At 38.8% G+C, this 27,278-nt stretch overlaps 1 protein-coding gene across 8 annotated transcripts in view; it reads right to left on the minus strand.

Annotated features, from left to right (window-relative positions):
- Positions 1-27,278, minus strand: part of CCDC171 (coiled-coil domain containing 171) — a 299,073-nt gene that overhangs the window by 51,966 nt on the left and 219,829 nt on the right. For all 8 annotated transcript variants that reach the window (XM_059141859.1, XM_059141862.1, XM_059141860.1 and 5 more), the window contains one exon: positions 22,062-22,193. In XM_059141859.1, the coding sequence (XP_058997842.1) occupies positions 22,062-22,193 (132 nt within the window). The remainder of the gene's footprint in view (positions 1-22,061; positions 22,194-27,278) is intronic.

The following is a 27,278-nucleotide window of genomic DNA, read 5'->3' on the forward strand; positions in this document are numbered from 1 at the left end:
TATCACAGGAAAAGAACAACCTTATATAGAAGATTTTAAAGACTACCTTTTAACTCACTGCAAACTATTGTAAAGATTACACCATGTAAAATATTTTAATCCGTAAATTCACTTAAGCAGACGGGCCACATTGAACAGCTCATATTGAAACGCACAAGAAGTAAATAAACCAGCAAGGATACCCCTCCCAGCCCCTCTGCACTGTGAAATCCTCCCTCCTTTCCTTCAACACACCTTATAGGAAAGTCTGTGTCTAAAAAACGAACCAAGTGATACGCCAGTCCATACCAAAGAGATCTAGCCTGGGTTAGCAGGGTGCCCCGCTCAGGGCCTCAGCACACTGAAATTAAGGGTCAAATGCAGCTATAGACTCGTCTGAGATTCAAGGTCCTTTTCCAAGCTTATTCAAGCTGGTGGCAGAATTTCTTTCCTGAAGGCTGGAGAATGGAGGTCTCCATTTGCTTGCTGGCTGTCAGTCACGGTTACTCTCAGTTCCTAAAGACTGCCTCATGTTGTTGCTGGATGGACCCCTCCTTTCTCAACATTGCTGTTTGCTTTCTTCCAGGCCAGCAACAGAGGATCTCCCTCACTTTACCCTCTTTTAAAAGCCTCATCTGATTAGTTCAGGCCCATCCAAAATGATCCTGTATTTACTGGTCTTGCCCACCCTCAAAAGGAAGAGATTAATTACATGGTAGGGGCACACCAGGAGAAGGGTCTTGGGGGACATATTAGCATTCTGGTAATCACAGCCCAACCACACACCTTACATAAAAATTAACTCAAAATTGACCACAGACTTAAATGTAAAATATAAAACTGTAAAACTTCTAGGAAAAAAAAAATAGGAGAAAATCTTTGGCATCTTAGGGCTTGAAGTGTTCTTAGATGGGATACTGAAAGCATAATCCATAAAAGAAAAAAATCAATAAACTGAACTTCACCAGAATTAAAAACTTTTGCCCTCAAAAGATCCTTTTTCTAAGATTAAAAGAAAGCTACAATAGGGGTAAACATTTGCAAACCACATATCTGATAAAGAACTGATTTCAGAATATGTTTTTTTAAAAAACTCTCAAAACTCAATAATAAAATGACAAACAATCCAATTAGAAAATGAGCAAGAAACACTAAGATACATTTTACCAAAGAAAACATACAAATCTCATATAAGCACATTAAAAGATTTTCAAAATCACGAGCCATTAGGGAACAGAAGGAAAAACAAAACCACAGTGAGATAGTACTCTACACCTACCAGAATGGCTAAAAGAAGAAATTGTGACAACATAAAAAGCTGGTGAAAAAGCAGAGAAATGATTCTCATACATTCTGGTAAGAATGAAAAATGGTACAGCCCCTCTAGAAAACAGTTTGACAATTTCTTTTTTTTTTTTTTTAAAGATTTATTTATTTATTTATTTGAGAGAGAGAGAGAGAGAGATTATGTGTGTGTGTGTGTGTGTGTGTGTGTGTGAGAGAGAGAGAGAGGGTTGAGGGACAGAGGGGGAAGCAGACTCCCCACTACGCAGGGCTTGATCCCCGGGACTTTGGGATCATGACCCAAGCCGAAGACAGACGCTCAACCAACTGAGTCACCCAGGTGCCCCAAGGCAATTTCTTTAAAAATTAAGCATACACTTACATTTGGCCCAGAAACCACAGTCCTAGGTCTTTTTTTCTAGAGAAAAAAATTTATTCAGGGACATCTGGGTGGCTCAGTCAGTTAAGCATCTGCCTTCCACTCAGGTCATGATCCCAGGGTCCTGGGATGGAGTCCCGCATCGGGCTCCCTGTTCAGTAGAGAGCCTGCTTCTCCCTCTGCCTACCACTCCCCCTGTTTGTGTGCTCTCTGTCTGTCTATAACAAATAAATAGATAAAATCTTTAAAAATTTTGTTCATTCAAAAATCTGTACATGAATGTTTGTAACAGCTTTATAGGTAATAGCCCAAAACTGGAAAAAAAAATAGCCCAAAACTGGAAACAATCAAACTGTTCTTCACAAACTGTTCCAAACAAATTGTGAAACATCCATACCATGGCTACTGGTGTAACAATATAAAGGAACAAACTATTGATAGACACGACGACAGCAATGTAGATGGATCTCAAGGGTATTATGCTGAGTGGGGGAAAAAAGACAATCTCAAAAGATCACATCCTGTAGGATTTCATTTATTTATCATTGACAGAATTATAGAGACAAAAAGCATTTAATGGTTCCAAGGGGTTAGGGAATGATTCGGGGTGGGGCGGAGGGGCATGCGAAATGTCTAGAAAAATGGTTAGCTGATGGAGATCTTTGTGGCGATGCCACAGTCATGTATCTTGAGTGTGGTGGTGACTATACAAACACACATCTGCAATAAAATGTCATAGAACCCAGGGCGCCTGGGTAGCTCAGCCAGTTAAGCGTCTGCCTTCGGCTCAGGTCATGATACCAGTGTCCTGGGAGAGAGCCCTGCAATGGGCAGCGGAGAGCCTGCTCTTCCCTCTCCCTCTGCCTGCCGCTTGGCTTCCTTGTGCTTTCTCTCTCTCTGTGTCAAATAAATAAATAAAATCTTTAAAAAAAAAAAAAGTCAAAGAACTCTACACACACACACACACACACACACTGATGTCCATCTTCTAGTTTTGATAGTGTACTAAAGTTACGTAGGATGTAACATTAGAGGAAACCGGATGAAGGATACTATTTTTGCAACGTCTTGTGAATCTATAATTATTTCAAAATAAAAAGGTAAAAAAAGCAAAGGGAAGCAAAGTCCCTATGCACATATATAGTCTGCTCCTGTTTAATTAAAATGGGGGAGATACATAAATTTAATTACATATCTACACATATTGTAGAAACACATGAGAGAAGAACAAAACTGCTTCCAAAACTTTTAAATGGTATCTGCTTATCTGCCAAAGTCTCAGACTACATCTTTTTATATCTTAACCAGTCCTTTGCCTATAACTCCCAAAGACTCCTTTATGGAGTCACGTGAGCAAGACAACCTGAGAGGACGGCAGACACCTGTGTCCATTTGCTCCCTGTCACAGCAATGCCAGCTGTTCTGGGGCCGGAGTACAGCTGTGGCCCCAAAGGAATCAAGGCAATCTGAGGGGCCTCTGTCCCCAGCTCTCTTCTCCACTGGAAGTCAACCCCACATCTGCCCTAAAATTGGGGCCAATGAGGGAGGTAGGCTCCCACCCTCCCTACCACCAGGAATCACCAAATGAGTTGGGATGGAGGACAGTCCATAAAGTCTAGGTTTGCTCCAATCTGGGCCCAAAGGTGTTCTTGCTTCCTTTGTAGTTCCCACACTGCAAGGCTTGCCTGGCCCCTAGTGCTGGCAACCGCAGTGACTATGTGCCAAACATCACAACGTGAGCTTTATGTACTCTTCTAATTCTGGCCAGGACTCCGTGAGACACGTTATCTCTACAATTAGGAAACCAAGGTTCAGGTATGCTAAGTACCTTACCCAAGGTCTCCTCACTAATAAAGAATGGCACTGGGGTTCAAATTCACGTCCGTTCAATTCCAGAGCCAGGGCTCCTTCCATGTGTTGCAAGTTTCTGAGGTTGCTTTAAATTTGGGGTTTAGCGTTTTATTTGGCTTGTTTGGGGCTGTCTATTATACCAAATTTCTCAGTAAGAGCAGCAGAATTAATCTAGGCTTTCCAAGTTTCAAAAATGCACAGCTAGTCTATCACAGCATTCATTTAACTGTCGATTCAACCCAGGATCTCTTGTCTCCTGATGGAAAGGGTATAAAAACAAAGCCCCTCTTGAATTTTGCTGTGAAACCAGGATTCTTGAAGTTCCCAAATTCAATAATTATTATATCACACTGACTCGGGACAACTAGTTTTTCCTTACATAATGGAAATATTTATTTCAAGTAAAGGAACTTCAGATGACATTTTCTTGAGCCTTTACTTCTATCTATAGAATATGGGTTCAATAAACACTTGCAACAAATTCATGAGTCTCTATTCTGTCCTAATATGTCACATAATATCTACACTACCCCCAAAAACCTCTTTGAATTTTAGAAAAATGTAATTTGAAAGAAGGCCATGAGATTATTTTAATGAGAAAAAAAATTAAATTAAGCTTACAAATTAAAGAAAATCTTCTATCATTCATACAATAGGTTATTTTGAAAATGACACAATTTGGAAAAACAACTTCTAGTGTGTTTCATTGACTCATATATGTAAAATGGCAGTGTGTTGTACAGCTCCCAGCTGCCTGACTTGAGGCTCTGATGTTACCAGTGATGGACATTAGAAGACTTCCAACCACCAAAATACCCCAAATCCTACCCACAAAGAATGAGCTCTTCTGGGTCATACATCCTCATTCTCTATGAGATCTATGCACAGTAAACATAGGCATGGAAGGAATATAAATATAACTAAGAAGTTATTTTTAATTCCCATTTTACTGGCTACAACTAGGGAAGGCTTTTATCTTGTCATATCTGGGAAGTTACCTGGCAGAAAAATGACCTTTTCTCTACATAGAAACTAGGATTTTGGTGAATCAAGTTTTTCCCCCTCTATTTCTCATACAAGATGTTTTCCCATTCCCGGACAGCCCACTTTTGACCCAAGATGTCATAGGGGGTTTTGCCTGTGTACTAGAATTACTATGTTTCCTTTAGAGACTGGTCTGGGTCCCTGCTACCACTTAAGATTAGGTGCTTTTATTTCTTTAGTACAGGGCACGGTTAAAAACACGTGTAACTTGATATTCACTGCAACGTACCTACAGACACCGGAATGCTTTAGAGTAATGACAGTGACAATGATAAGGACTGTAAGTTAGAAGAAAACATTTTGTTGCAAATATACAACCTTCTTAATCAAGTTCAACTGAAGACAAAATAGCATGAATTGACTTGATGCTGTAGTGTGTAGATGCAGGTATGTTTTTATTGGTGTTATTTTATAAAGGAAAAAGAGAATATCAGAGTTCATTTTCCCCCTTTTTGCCATTTGAAATGGCCCTGGACCTGACTTATGCCATCACTCAAAATTTTTACTGGCACTACTTTGAAGGATGTAAATATAGTAGCTTTTCAGGTATGAGAAGGAGCCTCAAGGGAAACCATATTCAGCAGAGTTGCAGAATACTCCTGCAGCAGATTTTTTTTTTAAGTGATGTTTTCTTTATATCGTGTTTAGACTCTAAACTTTCTGCTGGCCTCCACTCAACCATGGCATATACAACTTCAATGTGCCAAGAACAAGAACAATTCTCTTTCAAATATGTTATTTCCAACCAGAACAGAATCAAAGCCAATCTTGAAGCTAAATGCAGCTTCTAGCCTGATGGTGATTACTGCTTTTATTATGCTAAAGTTTATCATAAAGAAAGACCAGAGGGATAAGCAGGAACATTGGTTTCCTACACAAATATGGGAAAGAGATCACCAAAATAATCAAGGACTGAGAAAAAAGTTTCTCCTGGAAATTCCTGCATATGGACATGAAGTCATAAAAAAGAACAGTAATGTTAAAAAAAAATTCTAAAAGAAATGAGTTTCTCAAAAGATACTTCTAGGTTAATAATAATAATAATAATAATAGGGGTGCCTGGGTGGCTCAGTGGGTTAAAGCCTCTGCCTTCTGCTTAGGTCATGATCCCAGGGTCCTGGGATTGAGCCCTGCATCAGGCTCTCTGCTCAGTGGGGAACCTGCTTCCCTTCCTCTCTCTCTGCCTGCCTCTCTGACTACTTGTGATCTCTGTCTGTCAAATAAATAAATAAAATCTTTAAAAATAAAAAGAATAATAATAGTAATAATAATTAATAATAATAAATTACCTTGCTTTAGGACTTAACAATTTAAGCAACATACCAAATGTCCAACATATGCTAAATTATACAACTTTCACTGGGTTTATTAACAAAGATTGATAAATTGAGAGTAGTTTAGTTATTGGATAACACAGAATGAATTGTGAGTCATAGGAAACTGTGAAGAAGCTTAACCTCATGACTTTAGCTCTCCTTCAGGAAAAAAGTAACTTATTACAGTTACCATTCTTGAGCACCTACTGTGTGTTGACATCACTGGTAGTTTTATAATGGGGATTATTGGGCTGCTTAGATGTTATTGACATAGAGGTAGGACAGTATGGTATGAGTGTGCAGATAGATTTTTGGATTCAATTGTGACGGTGTGAGCTGTGATGCAGGCAGCCTAGCTTTGTCCAAATGTCAAAACCATAACATCGGGCACTGACACGCAGAAATGTTTATATGCACTTACAGCCCTCAGAGACCAGAGTTATTCGGACTACTATTCACTCCTTATTTTAAGTAATAGATACACGTGTGACGGTGATTTAGATTCCTCAACACAAAAGAAAGGCATTTTCTAGCTATCCTAAACAATATATATACAAATCTGAACACAGTCTTGTTTTCTGTGGCAAAATGTATAATCTCTAATCTTTACCCTGTACTTGCAATTTAGGACTTATTTAGCACAATTTGCCCATAAAGCTACTGAGGCTCAGAGTCCATAACTAAGTTTCTTAAGAGCACATTGCTAATAAGTGGCACAACTGGGAATCAGAGGTCCATCTAACTCCAAACTCCTTGCTGTTCTCCTTAATACACACACACACAGTTCTACCTCTTACAAAGGCCGCAATAGAGAAAATCTCGGTTCATTCATTAACATATTCACCAAGTACTTCTAAGCACTTAACTATGTTCTAGGTGCTGAGGATGCAGCAGTTAAAGACCCTCCCCTGCACTCATGGGTCTTACATTCTAGTGAAAGACAGGTAATAGACTAATATATTTGGTCACCTACTATCAAAGAAAATTAAACAGGGTCAAGGCCGTGAAGTATGAAGAGAGGAGGGTGGCTACTTTGGTTAGTGACAAGAGAAGGCTTCCATCATTTGACACTTAAGCAAAGCCATGAATGAATGAAGGAGCAAACCTCATGAAGACTTGGCATAAGGCATGCCAATTAAAGGGACCAATACGCTCCAAGCCTCAGAAATGGGACTATGCTCGGTGTGCTCAAGCTACAGCAAAAAGGTCAGTACTGCTCTACACTCAGGGACTGAAAGACAGAATGTTAGAACATATAGTTGAAAAGAGGCAAGGTCCAGATCATGAACAGCCCAAGGGCAAGACGAGAAGTTTGAATCTTATTTTAAGGGTAATGTACAGCCATTCAGCTGTGTATTAAGAGAGGAATGGTACATCCTGATGCACATTTAAGTTGGGGAAATAATACATGTTTAAATTTCATATTGAAACTGAGTAGATAAAACATAAATCGAGTAAATTATCTCCCCCCAAAAGCCAAATGGCTCTTCTTATTTAAAAAAAAAAAAAAAAATTGGAGGAGAAGAATATAAAACAAGACTAGTGATGCACTGAGACTCTTTCCCTGCCTTTACACTTTCCGAAGACTGCTGGCAAATGGGATCCCATGTAAGTGCTTGTTTTATCCCTCTTGTGTTCTGAGGTTCTGTTTTGTAAATCCTCTCTGACTGCACAACCCTCCTCGGTCACCCAACCTTCTGTCAAGCACAGGGCTGGGTACAGAGCAGAAGTCCCCTACATACTCGTCCAGCTTGATTCAATTAACAACATGTAATATCGGCATGGTTTTTCGTTGTAGAGTGTGTGAGACTCTCAATTTCAGTAATAATGGGGACCATACTGAGAGTGCCTACTTATCTTCTTCAAAAGATATTTGGGGCTTAACAAAGGGCACTTTGTATTTCAATAATCTCTTTCTGATTTACACTTTTGGGAGACGGAGCAGTGATAACCAGCACTTCCCATTTGTCTGTTTCACAAGCAACCTGCAAAGATCCAGCCGCTTTCATCAAATATGGTAGTATAGCAAAAACACAGCCTTGTTGTACTCTTTTGGGGATTCAGTATGTCAATTTCCTTAAAGGAGTGGTGTTAATACAAGGAGAAAAGTTACAGAAATAAGTGGCTCACAGGGCTGAGAGCTAGTTGATCACGACCAAAGAAAACTGCTCAGTCCATTATCTCAAAACAAACAACTTCCAGAGAGTGCAATTGATCTAAGCTACCCTTCCACATACAGAGAAAATGCATACACATAGGCACACAACAGTGAATGCCTCATCTTTCCTCTTCTCACATAAGACTGTCAGCCTTAATTATGAATCTCGGCAAAGGACACCTATAGTTGGTATCTTTACGTTAATTTGCACAGAGGTGCTAAAAAGTCATTTCACTGGAATTATAAGAATTTGATGCACTTGTTTGTGGTTTAATTAAATTCAATACGAAAAAAAATTCAATATACCCAAAGAAAGGCAAATTAGTCAAGAGAAAAAGAAAGAAAATACCTTAGGCCTTTATTTAGAGCTAATTCTTTTATTACCACGATTCCATTCTGATTCTGATATATCAGATATGGTTTGAAAATCTACATGCTTCAGTCGAGTTTATCAAATACTTCAATAATCCCTACAATCTCTACTCGATACCAAAATTCAGTGAAGTATGTTAAACTCTATCTCCAGAAAGAAATTATCGTTACATTGCTTTAAGGACAAATTGGTTCTAAGGCACTTTCTGGTATTCGACTAAAGACATGAATTCACTTTCTGTACATTACAAAGGAACAAATAATAAGATTTCCATGAAATCCTACAGAGACCATAACATATTCACAGTATTGCAGAACTTCAGTAGCTGAAAAGAACATTACCGATCATGAGGGGCACCTGCGTGGCGTGGCTGGTTAAGCATCCCACTCCTGATTTTGGCTCAGGTCATGATCCCGGGGCCCTAGGATGGAGCCCTGAGTTGGGCTTCATGCTCAGTGGGGAGTCTGGTTGGGGATTCTCTCCCTCTCTCTCTCTCTCTGACTTTCTCACCCCACACCCCACTTGCTTGCTTCTCTCTCTCTCTCTCTCTAATGCAAATAAATAAATCTTTCAAAAATATAACTACCAGTCATGAGATCAAGATGAGGCCGTCCCACAGATTTCACTCCTGCCACACTATCTAGTGGCTGGGATTCACACTCCAGGTTTTCCCTACTGTATTTCCCAACAAAAGCATTAAAATGCATATATATATATATATAGTTTATTCATTTGAGAGACAGAAAGAACATAAGCAGGGGAAGGAGTAGAGGGAAGGGAAAGGAAGAAGCAGACTCCCTGCTGAGCAGGACGGCCGACACAGGACTCAATCCCAGGACCTGGACATCATGACCTGAGCTGAAGGCAGATGCTTAACCATCTGAGCCACCCAGGTGCCCCCTAACAAAAGCATTTTATAGGAAAAGATATTTTTAGCTACATAACCTTCAAGGCCCCACCCCCCAAATGCCATCTTCTCTATGAAACCTCCCTTAATCCTCTCCTAATTTGGAAGAATAAATTTCACGCATCTCTGAAGGCCAGGTTATGGTACTTTATTTAAGCCTCTCCTACAGCAATCATGTTTCCATCTCATGTCACTCTTAAATTCTACATTCCCCCAAAAGATTTTTAAGTCCCCTTGGCATCCCAGAACACAGCACAATGCCTTGAACTTGACAGGTGCTCAGTACATGGTTGAATGGTATTAGCCATATCCAATGTATATGACCAAGAAGCTGGCCATTTTATTTTTCTCAAACAAATTTCTTGGTTTACATTGATCTCTAAATACGCTCAAATGACATTTCTATTTCTCCTCTAGTGTAAGTGGAAAACTGAACCAAACAGCATTCTGGTTCCTAAGCCTCCTGTAGATTACCAGAAACTGGAGCTATAAACAACCAGATCCTCGGACTCCCAGACATTGCCCTCTTCACCTAGAGCAACTGCCTGGATACGAGGACAGCCGACCCCTCCAGACCCTTGAAGATTCTACATTACCTTATCCAGTAGGGGACAGATGGTCAGAGGTGAAAGGAATAAGTAGGTCATGTGACGAGGAATTTCATCCCTTATGCTTTCAGGAATAAAGTGGGAGGGGCCCAAAGAGAAGGTCCCAGGGGATTCCTAATCCCATGGAACAGAGATGCATGTATAGTTTGCAAACAGGTATTAGACATGAGCAAGATAGAGTCTATTAGAGTCATATCTGATTTGCATACAAGAACTGAAGTCCCTTTGAGTTTTCCAGGTGGCACAAACTACTTTGCCATTCCTGTATGACCTCAAGTAAACAACAAGAGAGAATAGTTAAATTAAATTTAAATTTCACCCAAGAACACCACTCCAGATTGAGGGATGGTAGCTACTCTATGGTGAGCACAGCTTAATGCGTAAACTTGTCAAAACACTAAATCCTGCACCTGAAACTAATGTAACATTGTGTGTCAACTATCCTCAAAGAACAAAACAAAAATCCCAAAACCATTCCACAGACTGAATGTGCTTCATTATAAGAAAAACAAAAAGCTTACATTGTAGCGATAATACACATTATTTGAGTGGAATCTGTTTCACAATGTTGGTATGGTTCCCATAATTCCTTATTTGAAAACTTGGAACCAGATGTATTTTGGAGCTCGGGAGTTTGGGGATTTGGGAAATATGGGGCATAGACCACATGTGAAGGGGCCCCGAACTCAGGATCTCGGCCAGCGCCTGCTAATCAACTCCATTCTACAGCAAAACACTGGAGTAATCCCACCAAGGGGGAGAAACCGAGACTGTCCAGGGCCTCGTGTCAGTTCTTCTCATGAGTCCCCACAAGACTAGGTCAGGTCAGGGCTTTTACCTTCCAGTCTCCAGGCTTTAGTGATGGAACTCAGAGTTTAAGACTGGAGTTGTGGGCCTGAAGGATGACAAACTACTTGCATGTTATTAAAAAAAAAAAAACAAATGTATCATCTGGGATTGTTGCTATCCCTACTTACTTTCATACGGTCATGATTTCACTGGAGTACATAGATATGACAAGCACAATGCTTCTAATAAATTATTTAACGATTTATTGTTAAATTTATTGTAAAATTCGGACACAATATTCTGCTAGTTACAACGGAGCCAGAAATCAACACAGGCATGCACATACACACACACGTAGTTTCCAGCTAACCTGCCAATTATTACAACCATGCAAAAATTAAGGCAGGATGTCAAGATCAAATCAAAAACTTTTTGAGAGCGAGAGCAGGGGAAGGGGGGCATGCTCCCTCTCTCTCTAAAATAAATAAGTAAATCTTTTTTAAAAATAATAATACACTATATGCTGATTAACTGAATTTAAATAAATAAAAAAAAATTAAGAAACTTGGGTGTGTTCAGTATAATGAAATACTTATAATGAATATTATTGCATGTGCCATGTTTTTGATAACAAAAGTGATCTATATATACACATGTGTATAAAATTTGATGTGCCAGAGAGCGATTTTTCAAAAGATTTCTAGCTTGTATTGTTAGTTTATATATAAATTTCTTTTTTAAACTGTCACTTAGCAAATCTAAAGATTTAAGATTTATGTTTAAGTAATTATTCAGATTGCTATGAATCTATAATCAGAGAAATGTGATGGACATGACTATCTTGTACAGTAAGTGTTTTAAGTGCAATCTAAGTGGACATTCATGTTCATATTAATAAACTGGTAACTTCTGTATTAACAAATTCTTTCACTAAGGTTTTACCTGTGATCATTTGTCTCTTAGTCATGGATGTTAACATTCAAGATCTGCTGACCACGAAGACATAATAAGGAAAATATCTGTAATAGACCCTGAATTTACCTTTTATCAGTCATTGTTTTATCTGCAGCTTAATGCTAACAAGAAATCACCTAACCTCTTAATTTGCAGTAATTATAAATTCGGTAAGAACATGAGAAACGCAAAACTTTCAAAGAATTCCTTTTCACTTGATGAAGAATTGTAACATCTCTCAACTCACACATAGTGTCTTGATAATAATAATCATGACTGGGGTGCCTGGGTGGCTCAGTCAGTTAAGCGTCTGACTCTTGATTTCATCTCAGAGTAGTGAGATAGAGACTCATGTTGGGCTCCGTATTGGGAACGGAGACTGCTTCAGATTCTCTCTCTCCCTCTTCCTCTACCCCTCTCCACTGCCCCCCCACCACGGCTCCCTGCTCATGAGCGTACATGTTTTTTCTCTCTAAAAAAACTAATAATGATAATAATAGCAATATTAATGCCTGCTATCTTTTGGCAGCTTTGCATAAGACAGTGTGCTAATAAATTATTTTTTCCTATTTTGTCCTATAACTTAATACATGTACAAAGTTACACATATACATGTTTTCATTTCATCATAATTTCCTTCTAAATTTTAGAAAGATTGAAAACATAGAGTTTCTTCTTTTAGACTTTAAATTTTGTGGGCAAACCATTCCATCAGGTAACAGTCGACCAAAGATCGAAGGCCCGATGGCCATCTTAAGCCTCATTCGCAAATATAGAACATGTGCCTCTTTTAAATATGTCACAGATTCCGGGACACCTGGGTGGCTCAGTTGGTTAAGCAGCTGCCTTCGGCTCAGGTCATGATCCCAGCGTCCTGGGATCGAGTCCCACGTCTCCCTCTGCCTCTGCCTGCTATTCTGTCTGCCTGTGCTCTCTCTCCACCCCCCCTCTCTGATAAATAAATAAAATCTTTAAAAAAAAAAAAAATATGTCACAGATTCCATTTAGGCCTCAGTGTCAGTTTGCAAAGCCCCCATCCCACAAGCAGAACCCCCTTCATAGACTTGTTTTCTAGATCCTCCTTTTCTTTTTTTTTTTCAAAAGTAGGCTCCACACCCAGCATGGAGCCCAATGTGGGACTTGAACTCACAACCCTGAGATCAAGACCTGAGCTGAGATGGAGAGTCAGATGCTCACCCGACGGGGCTACTCAGGCGCCACTGTGTCCTCCTTCCGATCTTCATGAAGTTACACCAAGTCAGGTTCACATTAGCTAATATGAACTATAAACCATACTCTAAATAAAACAGTGCCCTGTACAGTGAAGTGGTATCATCTACTCCCCAGAGAAAAGGGGAAAGTGTGAGTTAAAGAGCCCTCACTCAGAAAAGGAGTGAAAATGTCAGCATTTCATGTTTTCCTCATTGGGTTACTTCTTAAGTTAGTCTGCCGCCTGAAAGTTAGGCCTCTTTTTAGCCTGTATGTTGAGACTTGTGGCCATTTGGGGGAATGGGGGGAGGATGGAAGCTACATCTGCTATTACTAGAAGGTTCTGAAACCGACAAAAAGCATTTAAAAGCTTCAAAATTACTCACCCTACATTTCATTGGTTACTTAAATTACAGCATTTATGCAACCTCAAATAAAACACTTTTTACACTGTGATTCTGATTAACTCCAAGTTTAAATAAGTGGGGAGAGGAAGATTTACCGTAATTTGAAAAGATTTAGGATCACTTTCAGTTCTTTTTCAATTCAACACCCTCCCCCATTTCTTTTCTCTCTCTCTCTCTCACACACACATACACACACTTCAAAGTAATAACAGTCTGTTTAATAAAACTTAAGGCATCTGTGGAATTATTACCAGAAATTACTTTTGTACCTAGTTTTAGACTGAATGATTCACTGCATTTCCCTTAATCCTTAAGTTGCATATTCATTGCTGTATTTTCCTCTAAGTGCCGTCATTTAAATTGTCATGTAAAATAGGGCAAATCAGGGTCAGTTTATATAAGCGGCATCAATCTGAAGAACTTCATCAGTCTTTATTTCTAGGCATTATGCAAAGAAAACTGACATTAAGAGAGCCTCGACTGACAGCAAATGAAATCAATCAGCAAATCACTAAGCCATAATAAACTCACTCAATTTGTAGATAACCCTTCCTTTTCCAGGTCTTCACCTAGTCAGTCCATCAAACACTGTTTTTTGTCCAAGTAGCTAAAATGAAGAGCAGTTCTGTGGCAGTACTTGAAAGTTCAAGTGCTCACAGGCTTCGGTCTCTCAATAATAAGTAGTAAGAGGCATTATCTAGTGAGGTTATACTTAAATAGGCTGCAAAAATGAGAAAAGAAAGATAGAGGAAGGGTCAGGTTTGGGATTCAGTCTTTGCCTCTTAACATTAATGACAAAGAAATTATGTTCATATCACTTTGCAGCTTTTCTGCCTTGAGCTAATGTTGTAGCTCAACGTTGTAGCCAAAAAAAAAAAAAAAAAAAAACCCTCTGTACTTTCATGTTTGGTGGTTCTGTTTGTTTTTGACTAATGTGTCTGAAACATTTCACAGTATTTTCTACTGTCACCATTTCAGAGATGGGATTCGAAGCCCCTCTTAAAAAAAAATGGTGTTAATAAACGCCACAGAGTTCAAAAAAATATGAAAACACTAGTAATTCCTTAATTACTTTGTATAATAATTATTCGAATAGGAGTGCTCACCATGGCTTTCTACTGAAATGCGAGGGAACACTAAAATTGTGAACACTGTGCTCGGTTACTAGAGTGAACGCTGCATTGAACAAATCTTCGGACAAAAACCTCCAAGAGCTGAAACGCTAAAACATTCCTGGATGTACCTAAGTCCCTCGTCCTGCCCCCGGGCCCGTCTGCAGTTCAGTCCCACACACGCGATACTGACAGCATTTTACAGCGGAAAAAGCCCCGCGCATGCGCGTCATGCCATCTGCGCTCCCCACCACCCTCCGAGCGAAGAGCGTCTGCACAGGAAGTGGGGGCTCCACGCGGAACGTACAGTCCGGGCTTCAATCCCCGCGTCCTGACTCTCCGCATAGGCTTTCTCCAACAGGAAGCTGCTCGCCTCTTTCCACGCAAACAGAATTTTTTTCTCTCTTCCAAAGAGAGAAAGTAATTCCCATTACTTCCCGTTAAGTAATTCCCATTCTGATCAACATGCTGTTTCCAGCAAACTCAAGGACGGACAGAAACTGCGGGCTCATGGTTGCCAGCTTCCCTATGATCTGATTGCCTTGCTTGTTTTTAGAAGGACAAAAATCTCCACCAGAAGTTGAAACCTAAGCGAGCGCACACCTGATCAAGGAACATTATAGGCCAAATATTCAAAGGAAAACAGTTTTGTAAATATCTATTAGTGCGGTTTAATCTTCACACTTCTTTCAAGGACGTCCTGTGACCTTCTGGACTGCCCCAGGACGCAGCGGGGCCGGTGTCATCACCTCTGTGTCACAGGAGAGAAGCTGACGCACCCGAAGAGCTGAGGGCCGAGAGCTCACAGAAAATAGTGATTCTAGCCTGGAATGCCAGGAGCACTTCCAGCCTATTCGTCCTTCACAAGAAAGGACAACAGTGCATTCCTTGCAAAAAAAACATCGGATAAAATAATGACAATTCCAACTACCTGTGCAATTTGTATCTATAGGGGAAGGGCTCCATCTGTCCAATGGCCAGCTCTATTACTTTCCAATAAAGCTGCCTCTTCTGACTTCTGGCATACTGACTCCCCTATGATTTTATCTCTTCCTAATTATTCTTCCTTAGAATAAACAAGGGAAGAAATGATTAAAAACAAAACTGGAAAAAAGACTTCATGAATCCTGCTGAGTTTGTAAAGAATCAGATTTTACTTAGCATCAGTTCAGATCACTGATACCAGATCAGGCCCAGAAGGACTAATTCATGAATATTTTCAGCTGAGTTAAGGAGTAAGGAGTTACAAGATTCCTCAGTATGAGATTCTCTGTAGCAGAAGCTTTATGCATTTCCTTGTCCTCATCTGTCATCCCATCATTTTCAAAAGGCAAAGGCAATGATAAAAGTCCCAACAATGACCAAAAAATTTCCGTGGTTTCAGACTACCACCAACCCAAAAAAAAAAAAAAAAAAAAAAAAAAAAAAAAAAATCCATGATGGAAGATGTAAAATGTCTCATCTGCTAAATATTTTAAAAAGAAGTTTCTATAACTCCTAGCTTTTGGGGGGAGAGTGGGAAGGGGGGCAGAGGAGAGGGGGAGAGCTAGTTCTCAAGCAGACTCCCCACTGAGGCCAAAGCCTGATATGGAGCTCGATCCCACAACCCCGAGATCATGACCTGAGTGGAAATCAAGTTGGATGCTTAACCATCTAAGCTACCCAGGCACCCCTATAACTCCTTTTATAGACATTTATTTTAGAAATCTTAGTTAGTGCCCAAGACTGTGTTTTAACAATAACAGTTTAAAAAAAAATACCGGGGCGCCTGGGTGGCTCAGTGGGTTAAGCCACTGCCTTCGGCTCAGGTCATGATCTCAGGGTCCTGGGATCGAGTCCCGCATCGGGTTCTCTGCTCAGCAGGGAGCCTGCTTCCCTCTCTCTCTGCCTGCCTCTCCATCTACTTGTGATTTCTCTCTGTCAAATAAATAAATAAAATCTTTAAAAAAAAATACCTATTTTTAGAATACATCTTTAAAAACAAAGTATAAAGACAAAGAAAAGAATGGTAGTGTATATCACCTGGTAAAATATATGGACCAAAAAAACAAACAAAGCATACATCGAATCTGCCCTAGAATTCTGATTGATGCATTACCCTCCCCCACACAACTACCACCCTTACAGCCCCCAAAGCTAAGTGCAGATCAAAGATGCAGAAGAAGGGAAGCAAGGAGGAAGGGGGGGGGGGGGGCGTCAGAAGACAAGTGATGATAGCAAACTGCTCTAATAATGATGGACATACTACTACATTTTCCTGGTCATCAAGAATGAAAATCTTAGAAGATACAGATCAAGGACCTCGAGGCTTAATTCACAATGACTACAACCAATATTTAAATCCAATTACTTAATTATTTAATAATTGTTATCCCAATTTGTAACACAACCTTAAAAAATGAGTCCTCTGTACACATGAACATCTTAACATTCTATTTTTTCTCACTTAGCATTGCTTACAGTTCTACCAGGAGATTTTGAAGAAATTTAATGTCTACTGGCACATTATTCAAACTTCAGAGTAAAATTCTAATTTTTTTTTTTTTTTTTTGAGAGAGAGGAAGAGGAAAAGTCTTAAGCAGGCTCCAAGCCCAAGGCAGAGCCTGATGCAAGGCTTGATCTCACAACCCTGACATCATGACGTCAGCTGAAATCAAGAGTCGGATGCTTAACTGACTGAGCCACCCTGGCACCACTAGAATTCTAAACTTTTCCGTAACAAATAACAAAAATGTTATTCTGACAACTCACCTCAGACAATATTCTTACAACTACCTCAGAAAATGCCATTTACTCTCCCTGGTATCAACAGAAAAAGCAGACACTAATTTTTACATTCATCTGCAAGTTAGGCCTCAAACCTAGGTTATTCAAAGGTTTCGTTGGCACAATTTATATTCTGTGGAACTATGGACTACAGCCCTCAAGCAGACAGGTGAGAAGGAAGGTGGCACTTTTCATCATAATGCATTTATTCTCAGATGAACTATATGATTTTTCCAGTTAATTGTCTTTCCCTAACAAACAGCTCTTCTCTTCTCTGGACAGTACCTTCTAACCTTTGAAGAAGGTAGCATTTCAACATTCTATTTGATCCCACAACCTAAAGTTTAAAATCATTTTATGTTTTTTAACTTAAAAGATGTTTTGATTTGAATTTAAAGAGAGTCGCACAAACTCTCGTAGATACAACAACTTTAGATAAACGTCCAAACCTTTTTGATACCTTATTACTAAAATGATCCCACTTACCAAAAAAGGTCAGATTTCTAATAACCTCCAACATTCAAAGCAGCATTATGCACCCAGAAATAAATGAAAAACAGTATCTGCGAAACAAACAGCAGTCACACAATATGCCCCCCTACCTCCCCATGGAGACTCTTGGGCTGAACTCTGTAAATTAAGAACCGACTAAGAATGGCCATCTGAAAGGGAAGATCTAAACTGTAAGAAGGTAACACTTCCCCTTAGTAATGGAAAATAAAGACCCATACTTTAAGGAGGAAACTAAAGGACTAAGAGAAGTCAGTCACTTCGGGTAACCTGGAAGTCTTTTCCTGGGAAAAGTGGGGAATGTGTATCAAAGCCTGAGAAGGGGCATAACCTTAGATACAACCGTTCCACTTATTTTTTATCCAAAAAAGAAATCATGCCACAGTGAACAAAACAGCGAGGAGTTCCTGTCCATGGACAGCTAACAGACGCCGAGTGTTTACAATGTCCTGTCCCTCGGAGAACTTTAGATGTGTTGACTCATTGAATCATCCCAGTGACACGATGATTTGCAGACTTCCGTGATCTCGGTGTCACAGATGAAGAGGCTGAAGTACCCAATGTAAGTAACTTGCCCAGTTAGGCTTCTTCTGGATTTCTGTTCTCTCCACTATGTCCTCACCAAAGAAACTGTATTCTACAGACATCCCCTACCTTTGCCCCTCTTGACCATCTTAAAGCGTGCACACACGCACACACACGCACACAAACCATGGTTTACAAAAGACAGAAAGGCAAGATTAAAGGCTTGAATGGACCCTATTCACTGGATAGGTAATCTTTAGCAATTTACTGAATCTCAATAAACTTTAGCTCCTTCCTTTATAAAACAGATAAAATCAGAGCACTTATTCATGTGGCTGTTGTGGGGACGAGGGGAGATAGTAAATGTAAAGCGCTTAGCGAAGTAACTGGTACAGCAAAAGTACTCAGCACATGTTAACTCTTGATACTGCTCTTTGTTGTGTGTTATTGAATGGGGGTAGAGACGCAAACATTTATCACATACCTGCTAATAACTGCCGGATATTAAATGCATCGCATAGCCTTCTCATTGGGGGAAAAACAACTCGAAGTATAAGATAACAAGTAACAGGTACTACCTTTATAAAATGTGGGATGAATATTTTTTGCAAAAAAGTTCTCTGCGTTCACGTTGTACTGGACTTTTCAGCTAAAGCTAACTTGTCTAATCTAGGTGTTTTAATTTTTTCCTAGTAGACTAATAATTGGGAGATACAAGAGATACAAGAGATACAAGAACAGGTAATAATAGTTCCAGACCAGCCAAAGGAGCTTAGACAAAGGGTTTCATTGGAGACGTGGCCTCACGGGAACATCAAGTAACATGAAGAAGTAAATAGGGAACTAATGTGGCTCTTCATCAAAATTATTTAAAGCTTTGGAAGAAACAGTAAACAAGGAAGAGTAAAAGAACCAAATGGAAAGATACAGAGAAAAACATCCTAAATAACCATTCCTCAAAATACACACACACACACACACACACACACACACACACCCTTAAAAGTAATGAAAACAAGCTTCTGTTGCGAACTTCATCTTGACAAGGGCCCCATTACGCGTGCAGTCCTAAATGTTCTCTATTTTACATGCATTGCCTAGTTCAGTCCTCCTCCAAGCCCAAGAAATTGGTAAGACTATGCTTTTCCGAGAGAACTGAAGCTAAAAACTAGCAGAGCTCAGAGACTACATTTTTCTGAACTGGGTTTTCTGCTGTAGGAGTGCACCAGTCACCTGGGCTTCCAGGTCTGGAGAGAAAGGGTGATTCTCTTCGCCCCTTCACGCATGCTCATGGTTTTTCCTCCATCCAGCGGTAGACCTGTAACCAAGCTTCCCATGCTGGGAAAGACGGACAGTGGCAGCTCCCATGGCTCCAGATGATAGTGGCCTGGGTTGGCCAAATGGTCATCCCCTGCCATGTCCCACACAGCGACCCTCTCCTCAACATAATCAAAGGACATGTGCTCTCTAAACAGTCCACTTAGGCGCACAGACTATAAAGTGAAACAAATACTGAATTCCTAAATACGGAGTCCCACTGAGCATAACTATACATATTCATAGATTGCAAAAAGGGGGAAAGTAGTGTGCCCTAACATTAGCCTGTCACATGGAAACAAAATTTTTTACCTGTGAATTTGTCCACAACACAGCATAAACCATGACTGGCATCTTACACAGAGACATAATGTGCCTTTTGCAGATGGAAGGAAAATCCCACTATACATCTCAAAGGCTGTATGCTACCATTTAACACCGTGTCTAGATTGTCTTCTAGTATCAGATTTTCCCGGTTCAGGCTGTGCAGTCAAACACAGCTCTGCTTGAATTCAGCTCTGGGCCCTGGCACTTACTTGGTGTTGATCTGAGGAGCGGTCCCTGTTGTAGTTGCTGTTTTTCAGTTATAAAATAGAAACGATGCCATCTGTCATGTGACATATAACACCATTTCGGACAGGTCCATTGTGAAAGTTAAACATGACGTATATAAAGAACTAAGCATGATACAACCTCCATAGTAAATGCTCACTGAAATGGCAGCTGTTCTTATTAAAATTAAGGTCATTGACACTACAGAGCCTTTCTTCTCTGAGTACTCCAAAGCCTATCACCAATTCTGTGCGTGCGTCTGTGTGTCTGTCTGCGTTTGTGTGTCTGTGTAAAAAAAATATTATGATCCAAATCATGTGTTCTTCTCTGCATGCAATACTAAAGTACAATATGGACAACTAACCTGCAGTGTACATCACAACATGTCAGTGCAAAATGTGCCCAAGTGTTTAGGTATTAGAGATGCACAGAAGTATTTTTATTAGAACTTGGAAAGACAGCAGTTTGAAATAGGCGTCTCTCCATTTCCTTCTTGCTATTCACTGACATCAGGACCAAAGAGAGCTTGTGCTTTGCCGCCAAAATATGGTATTCTGAGGATCAGTCTCTTTCCAAATCACCCAAATCCATGGTTTGGGGAAGTCTTTATTTGTGAATTATGACGAGTACTAAGCCCTCTGAGATTCTGAATCAAGATAACCAAGTAAAGGATTATTTTACAGTCACTAGAAAAATCTCAGATTGCATTGTATTTGTGGTTACAATGAATTCATAAATAATGGTAATCAAATTTAAAATGTACATCTTAATCTTGTGCTAAATAACAGTACAGTATTCTAGCCTGTAACTGAAAATAAAAATATTTTATGCTGAGTTTTACATCACATATTTATTTTAAATACATTAGTGGATAATCTAATGAGAGAAATGAGTATTCTTTCTTTGTAAAGCATTAATTTGGGTACTAATAACAAATTAAATTAGGGTATGGAGCAAGTAGAAAAAAATTAACATAGCCCCACTTGCACTGACATTAATTTTGTACAAAATTAAAATTTCACGGGGTCATAAACTAAAGAATGATGAAGTTTACTTTAAACCTCAAAATGTGAAACAGAAACTGAGTTTTAGGAGATATTTCTCTTTTAGATACACTGAAAAATCTGGACTGCTATTGAATCAGAACAAGCTCTTTTGAAATATCAAGCTTCCTACAGTTTACATGATGTTGATAGGTTTCTCTAATAAAGGCATTAGGCATTAAAAGGTGAATAAAGCACATATCGAATTTTGTTTTGTCCAATTAAAAAACTGTCTTAACCCTAAGGAAAAAAAAATGCTCACAATAACCCAGTAGGAGCCTCGATTACAAAGAATCTGTAGCATCTGAAAATGAGTATATTTTTGAAAAGATTTTCTTTATTAAGTTTATCTTAAAGTTACTTGGGGTTTCACAATTTGGTACTTGGGAGTTTTATAAATGAAATAACCCAGTTTGCACATATCACACTGTCTGTTAAAACTAAAAATTAAGGGTAAATAAATGCTCCTCAATGCCAAAGACAGTTTGGTTCCACAGTTGCTTACATTACATTGCCACATAAGAAATGTTGGCTCTACTCTGGAATTAACATTGAAAATTTTCAAATATCTCTCCTGATAATTTTACTGAAAGTGATTTATTTTAAAACAATAAGAGCTACAAATTGAGACGAGCTTAGAGAGATAACAGCCTAGTGTCTTATTGTCCTCTGCTGACAGGAAAGCATGTTCTTTACATACTGTACTTAGCTGTAAAACACGTATTTTTCCTTGGTAAAAAAAAATAATAATAACTTTTCTGGATTATTTAATAGGCTATTTCGAGACTGTGAGAGGGAAAAAAAAAAAGAAAAACAATTATTTGAGAAATAGTGTTCCACGGTGGAAGAAAAATTAAGAGAAATTATTTGCATCTCCTTTGGGTTATTCACAATACTTGGAGGCTTTCATTCTCTCCAGTTAGTGCAATTTATTTTTCCACACGTCTCAGGAGCAAACAATGTTATTTAGACTCTAACCTGGCACGCTACCACCTCTGGCCCGCCCTTGAGCCCCTCCATCGCAAAGGTCTCCAGGTGCAGTCTGGGTAGCTGCAGGGTGAAGTCATTCCTGCTTGCCGCAGTCCGTGACAGCGAGATCTGATCTCTGACCTAAAGGGAAAAAAACAGCATCAATGGTAATTCCCCTTCAGACACATTAACTGGGATGAACTGGGTCCCCTTGAGCCCACTGAGTGGACTTGCATTGATCGCTGGACCTGAAATCCATGAATAAATTTAGGACTAATTGATTTTTCGTTGCAAATAAATCTCTAATTCAGAGTGCTGGGGGAGAATGTTAAGAAGAAAAAGCATCCTCCTGCTTGAAATGAGGGAGGGAAGAAGAGTCACTGGAGCTCTTCTGATCAAGAGGTTTTGAATTATTTTTTCACTGTTCCACCCTCAAAAGAAAAAAAGAAAGAAGGGGGAAAAAAATACCCACAAAAATCAAAAACAAACAGCGATCTCCTAATTACTGTCACTTTCTTAATAACATGTTTCATTTAACTGGTATTAACTGATATATTAGACAAGATAGTTATTAGGTGCTAGTCTTGGAAAAGAAAACTTCAATAATATGTACCCTGGAATAAAAACAAACAGACTCAACACAGAAGGAGACTTAAAAATATACCAAGCAGAGGGTTTATTTGCCCATTTCCTTCTGACTAAACTTGAGTCTTAACGATTAAATGCATATAAACCAACTCAGTCACGCAACTTCTAAATAAGATAACGAATAAAAGCAGTGGTATTTGTACTATATTTTAAGTATTCATAAAGGTAACAATACAAACATATCACAGATACGGGAGAAATACCAATTCTCTAGCCAGTATAGGGATCACAGGCAGTTGATATTACACTGCCACCTTCTGGACAAAAGAGAAACTACACCCCATATACTACACGTAGATAAAAAGAAAAATGCTCAGAAACAGATCTGTTTTCATTTTTAATTTCCAAACTTAGTAAGAGCTTTAAGATTTTCACAGCCTAGTTTTCATAAGATCGGTGAGCTTTCGTTTTTAATTATATAGTTTAACGATAGTAGGTTTCATATGTAGGTATATTTTCTAACTTTCCTTATGCCTGACTGTTTTAAAAATGTATCTCTTTGCTACTATATATTGGATAAATATTATGCAACCAGCTTAAAGCCACAGGGTCAAAAGTGTTTTTGCTGAAGTAGTAACCGTCAAGAATGGAAGAACTATAAAAAATAGCACTAATTGCTCAAACATATTTGTCTATATCCCCACTTTTCCCTGAGCAACTTCAAATGTAACTTGGCAACAATATAAGATAGGAAACCTCTCCTTCGCTTTTCTATTCGACTTGGGAAGCTTCCAAAACCTGTTTGAATTATTTCTAATTTTATGAATGAACTATCACACTGCATACAGTTTCCTTAAACCAGCAAACACACACAAACATTTGATGCCATCTTTAATTGTTCATGCTAATCTATGCTTATAAAAATCTTTATACTCCCAAGTTGAACAGAAGTAGCTCTGTCAATAAGTGAATGTCAAATGTATGCTATAAAACATACACTGTAATGCAATTTTTATAATGGTGTGAGTACTGTATGCACACCGGAGTCCCAATTCAGAACGTTTCTTTATCTCTAACAAACATTCTCCAGAGTCCTCAGTCAGGATGAGAATGCTTTTAACTTACTTAACATAACAAAATAAATCATATTTTACAAATACATTTGCTTTAGGTTTTATATTTTATACGTATGGATACCTTCTCCTGCTTTTTGTGGTCACCAATGCACACTCAGATAAAAGAAAACATTAATGTGGATTAAGGTACTGAGAATTTATCAACATCAAACCACTAGTGTTTTTGCCTTCTACCCTTCTGAACCATAGTCAATAGATCTAAATATTTTACTGCACCCTGGCCAATTCATTGTTTGATGTTTAAAAACTCACCCAGAATCAAAGAAAATTTATTAAATTTGAGCCCCCAAATGAGATACTATTAGCTTTGAAAGTCAAGTTTAACTGCGATATTGATGATTCTCTTTTTTCTGTGACAAAATTCACTAGGGAAATCCTGGAAGTCAAAGTACAAAAGCAGATTGCTAATATGGGCAAAGGGGGAGGGAGCACCATAAGCAATGGAGGCATAATCCACAACACAGCTCCAGCTCTGGAGGTCCTTGAACCTGGTGATTATCAGGCACCAAACTTCAACTGTGAAGCTTGACATACAGGAACAGTAAGCCACATTTTATAGTCTCTAAATAAACTCACTGAACAACAGGAAGCTGGGGCATTTGGTTAAACCTGGGACTTCTTATCAAATTAACATTCTCACTACAACATTATTTAATTTGCCAGATTAAAGTGTTCTTTATATTAAATAGAGGGGAAAAACTCAAAATCCAGTTATTTTGCTAAACCGAATAATAGGCATCATAATTACAACTTTATTTTAATATGCATGTGTTAATACTTTCATTTAATTGTAAAGGTGTTGAGACTAGGGGTGGTGCCATCAAGAGAGAGTGTTACATAACACACATAATATCACAAATATTTCTACTACATTTTAAGAGTTGATTTAAGAGTAAATTAAGCCAGAACTTTGAGAGAAGGCATCCAAAATGTTCTCCAAATATTTCTAGAAGTTTTCTCTCACCCTTAAAAAAGGATCAGTTAGGAATGTTTTTATCGTCAGGGGTACAGGGAGTGAAAACAGCACATTGAGAGAAGACAAAACAGTGACAGAGGACAAGTAAAATTACAACCAGCAGCAAAGAAGCAGGAAGGGAAGGTGACAGGGAACAGGAAAACATGAAGGGTGAAAGATGAGACTGTTCAGAAGAGCGCAGAAAGCAAGACTGAATTTCAGAGGGTGAACAGGATAAACGGGAAAGAGATTCAACCCAGAACAGTAAGAAAAAAGATTCACCCCGTACTGCATTCAATTTGTTTATGAAAAACAGAACAGGCAGCCTGAGAACAAAGTAACCAAAATTAGAACAGAGGTAAGTGAGATTTCCTCGGGAAACACTGTCCATTGGATATAAAATGATTCCTTTCAAATGCAAGAATCTAAAATAAACTTCCTTACTGTCAAAAGAATTCTGAAGTAACAATATTAAAATAATAAAATCACTTTTTTCCCTAACAGGAGAAGTAGGCTCACCTTTGAAAATACAGATTTTAGTGTGTGCACTAAGAAAGATGAAAACCACCATTGTCACCTGTCTGTACATTAAACAACAATTTCAAATTTCGAACTCAAATTATGATTTCAAAAGTCAGTCTTTAATTCTGTTATAGCACATCATTATTCATCCTTCAATTATGATTTGATACCCATTTCACTGTATTTATAGCTATGAATGATAACATGTATATAATAATGTTTTTCTATTTCAAAATGGGTAACAGTCCATACTTAACCTAACGAATTTTTTCATACAATTTCACAATATAAATCTCATTTGCCAAATTGCATACATTTTTACAACATTCTATATAGCTGTTCAATTTCATAATATTTGGACAAAGAATAAAGAAAACATACCTCCATTACTATACTCTGAAATTTTGATGTTTAGGAAAGTAGTTTGCTTTCTCCCTTCCCTATTACATACTTTCAGAAAGCACATATTTCTAACAGATATGCCATAAGACACAAAAGTAACAAGAGGTGGAGAGAGAAAAATAAATGATACTTTCTAAGAAGTCAAAACACAGTATGAAATATCTATTTATTTTATCCTCACACTCAAGTTCCAGACTGAAGTGATTCAGAAGACCCGTGTTCCTATTCCTCTGCTTGGCCTTTACTCACAAGCCTCCAATCTGTTTTCTAATTTTCTGTACTCCCACCATAACACAAAAAAAGCTATTCCTGGTGGACAGATCAACTCTGAGATTACATTAGTCATTTTTGGAAAAACTGTTCAACTCTCAAAACATGAACTTGCGTGTCATATCACACACAGCTATAAATCCCTTCACACCTAATGTTCCAAATGAAAATACACACACACACACACACACACACACACACACACACAAATGTGGCACTAGCTATGTTTTTACCACCAGGACACTAAGGAAGAAGTAGTAGGGTTGTAGATAGAAATTCAGGTATGCTTACTACATAAAAAGATACACATAGTGCCTGAATCTTAAATCTGGGGAAAGTAAGTGATAATTAGTATTTCACATCATACCCTTGAGCTGGCTAAAATTTTACTTACTCCAATCTAGTATGACATCCATTGCTTCAAAATAAACATTCTGACCACAGACAGTGTCATCAAGAAGAGATCATGGTCTACAGTGTTTCCTGTGACCTCCTTTCTTACCACCCTGTGTTCATGTTCTACTTTGTTTCCACTTCCCTACCTTCCTCTGTCCCACGCCCTTCTCTGCCCTTCCTTCCACCTCCACTGATTCCTTCCGGCTTTCCCTTCTCTCTTTGTCTTCCTACACTAGTGCAGACTATACACTATTTTTCAACCTCTGCACTAGAAAGCAGCATGTCCTTGGCACACTACAGCCCAGGAACCAAATCCAGCCCACCGCCTGTTATTGTAAATAAAGTTTTATTGGAACACATGACACCCATTCATTTACCTATTGTCTTTGGCTGTCTTCCTGCTACCATGACAGAGTTGAATAGTTGAGACAGAGACCATACGATCCACAAAGCCTAAAATATTTACTGTCTGACCCTTTGCAGAAAATGTTGGCCATCTTCTGCCTTAAAGGTACAGAAGGAAAGACAGTATTTTTCACCAGCTGTCAAGTTTTTTAAATAACCACATCTCACCAGAGAATATCTCAACAATTTCTAGCAGGTGAACCTTCTATCAGTACCACAGGGTTGCATTCCACAGACACCTTCTGGCTTATTTTTCTCAAGTGTTTCATAAAATAAGTGTACTATCTCCTGATAAACTTTCAGGTTTTATGTAGTCTGGTATGCAACATGACTGGGTCTAACTTTCCTGGCACATCCTCTCATACCTAATCAACATAAAATTTGGTTAAACAAGTAGAATAGGCATACTGGAGAGCCTTTTGTAAACAGAGAAGAGCATCAGCCAGAGTTAACTTGGTAAGGACACTGTTAGCAAGAAAACCATGGTGCATACAGAGTGGTTATATATCGTGGTAGTATGTGATCAAATAAGAATGTCATTCCAAACTCCCA

This window comes from Mustela lutreola, chromosome 12 (genome assembly GCF_030435805.1).
Source record: "Mustela lutreola isolate mMusLut2 chromosome 12, mMusLut2.pri, whole genome shotgun sequence".
NCBI classification, from domain to species: Eukaryota; Metazoa; Chordata; class Mammalia; order Carnivora; family Mustelidae; genus Mustela; species Mustela lutreola.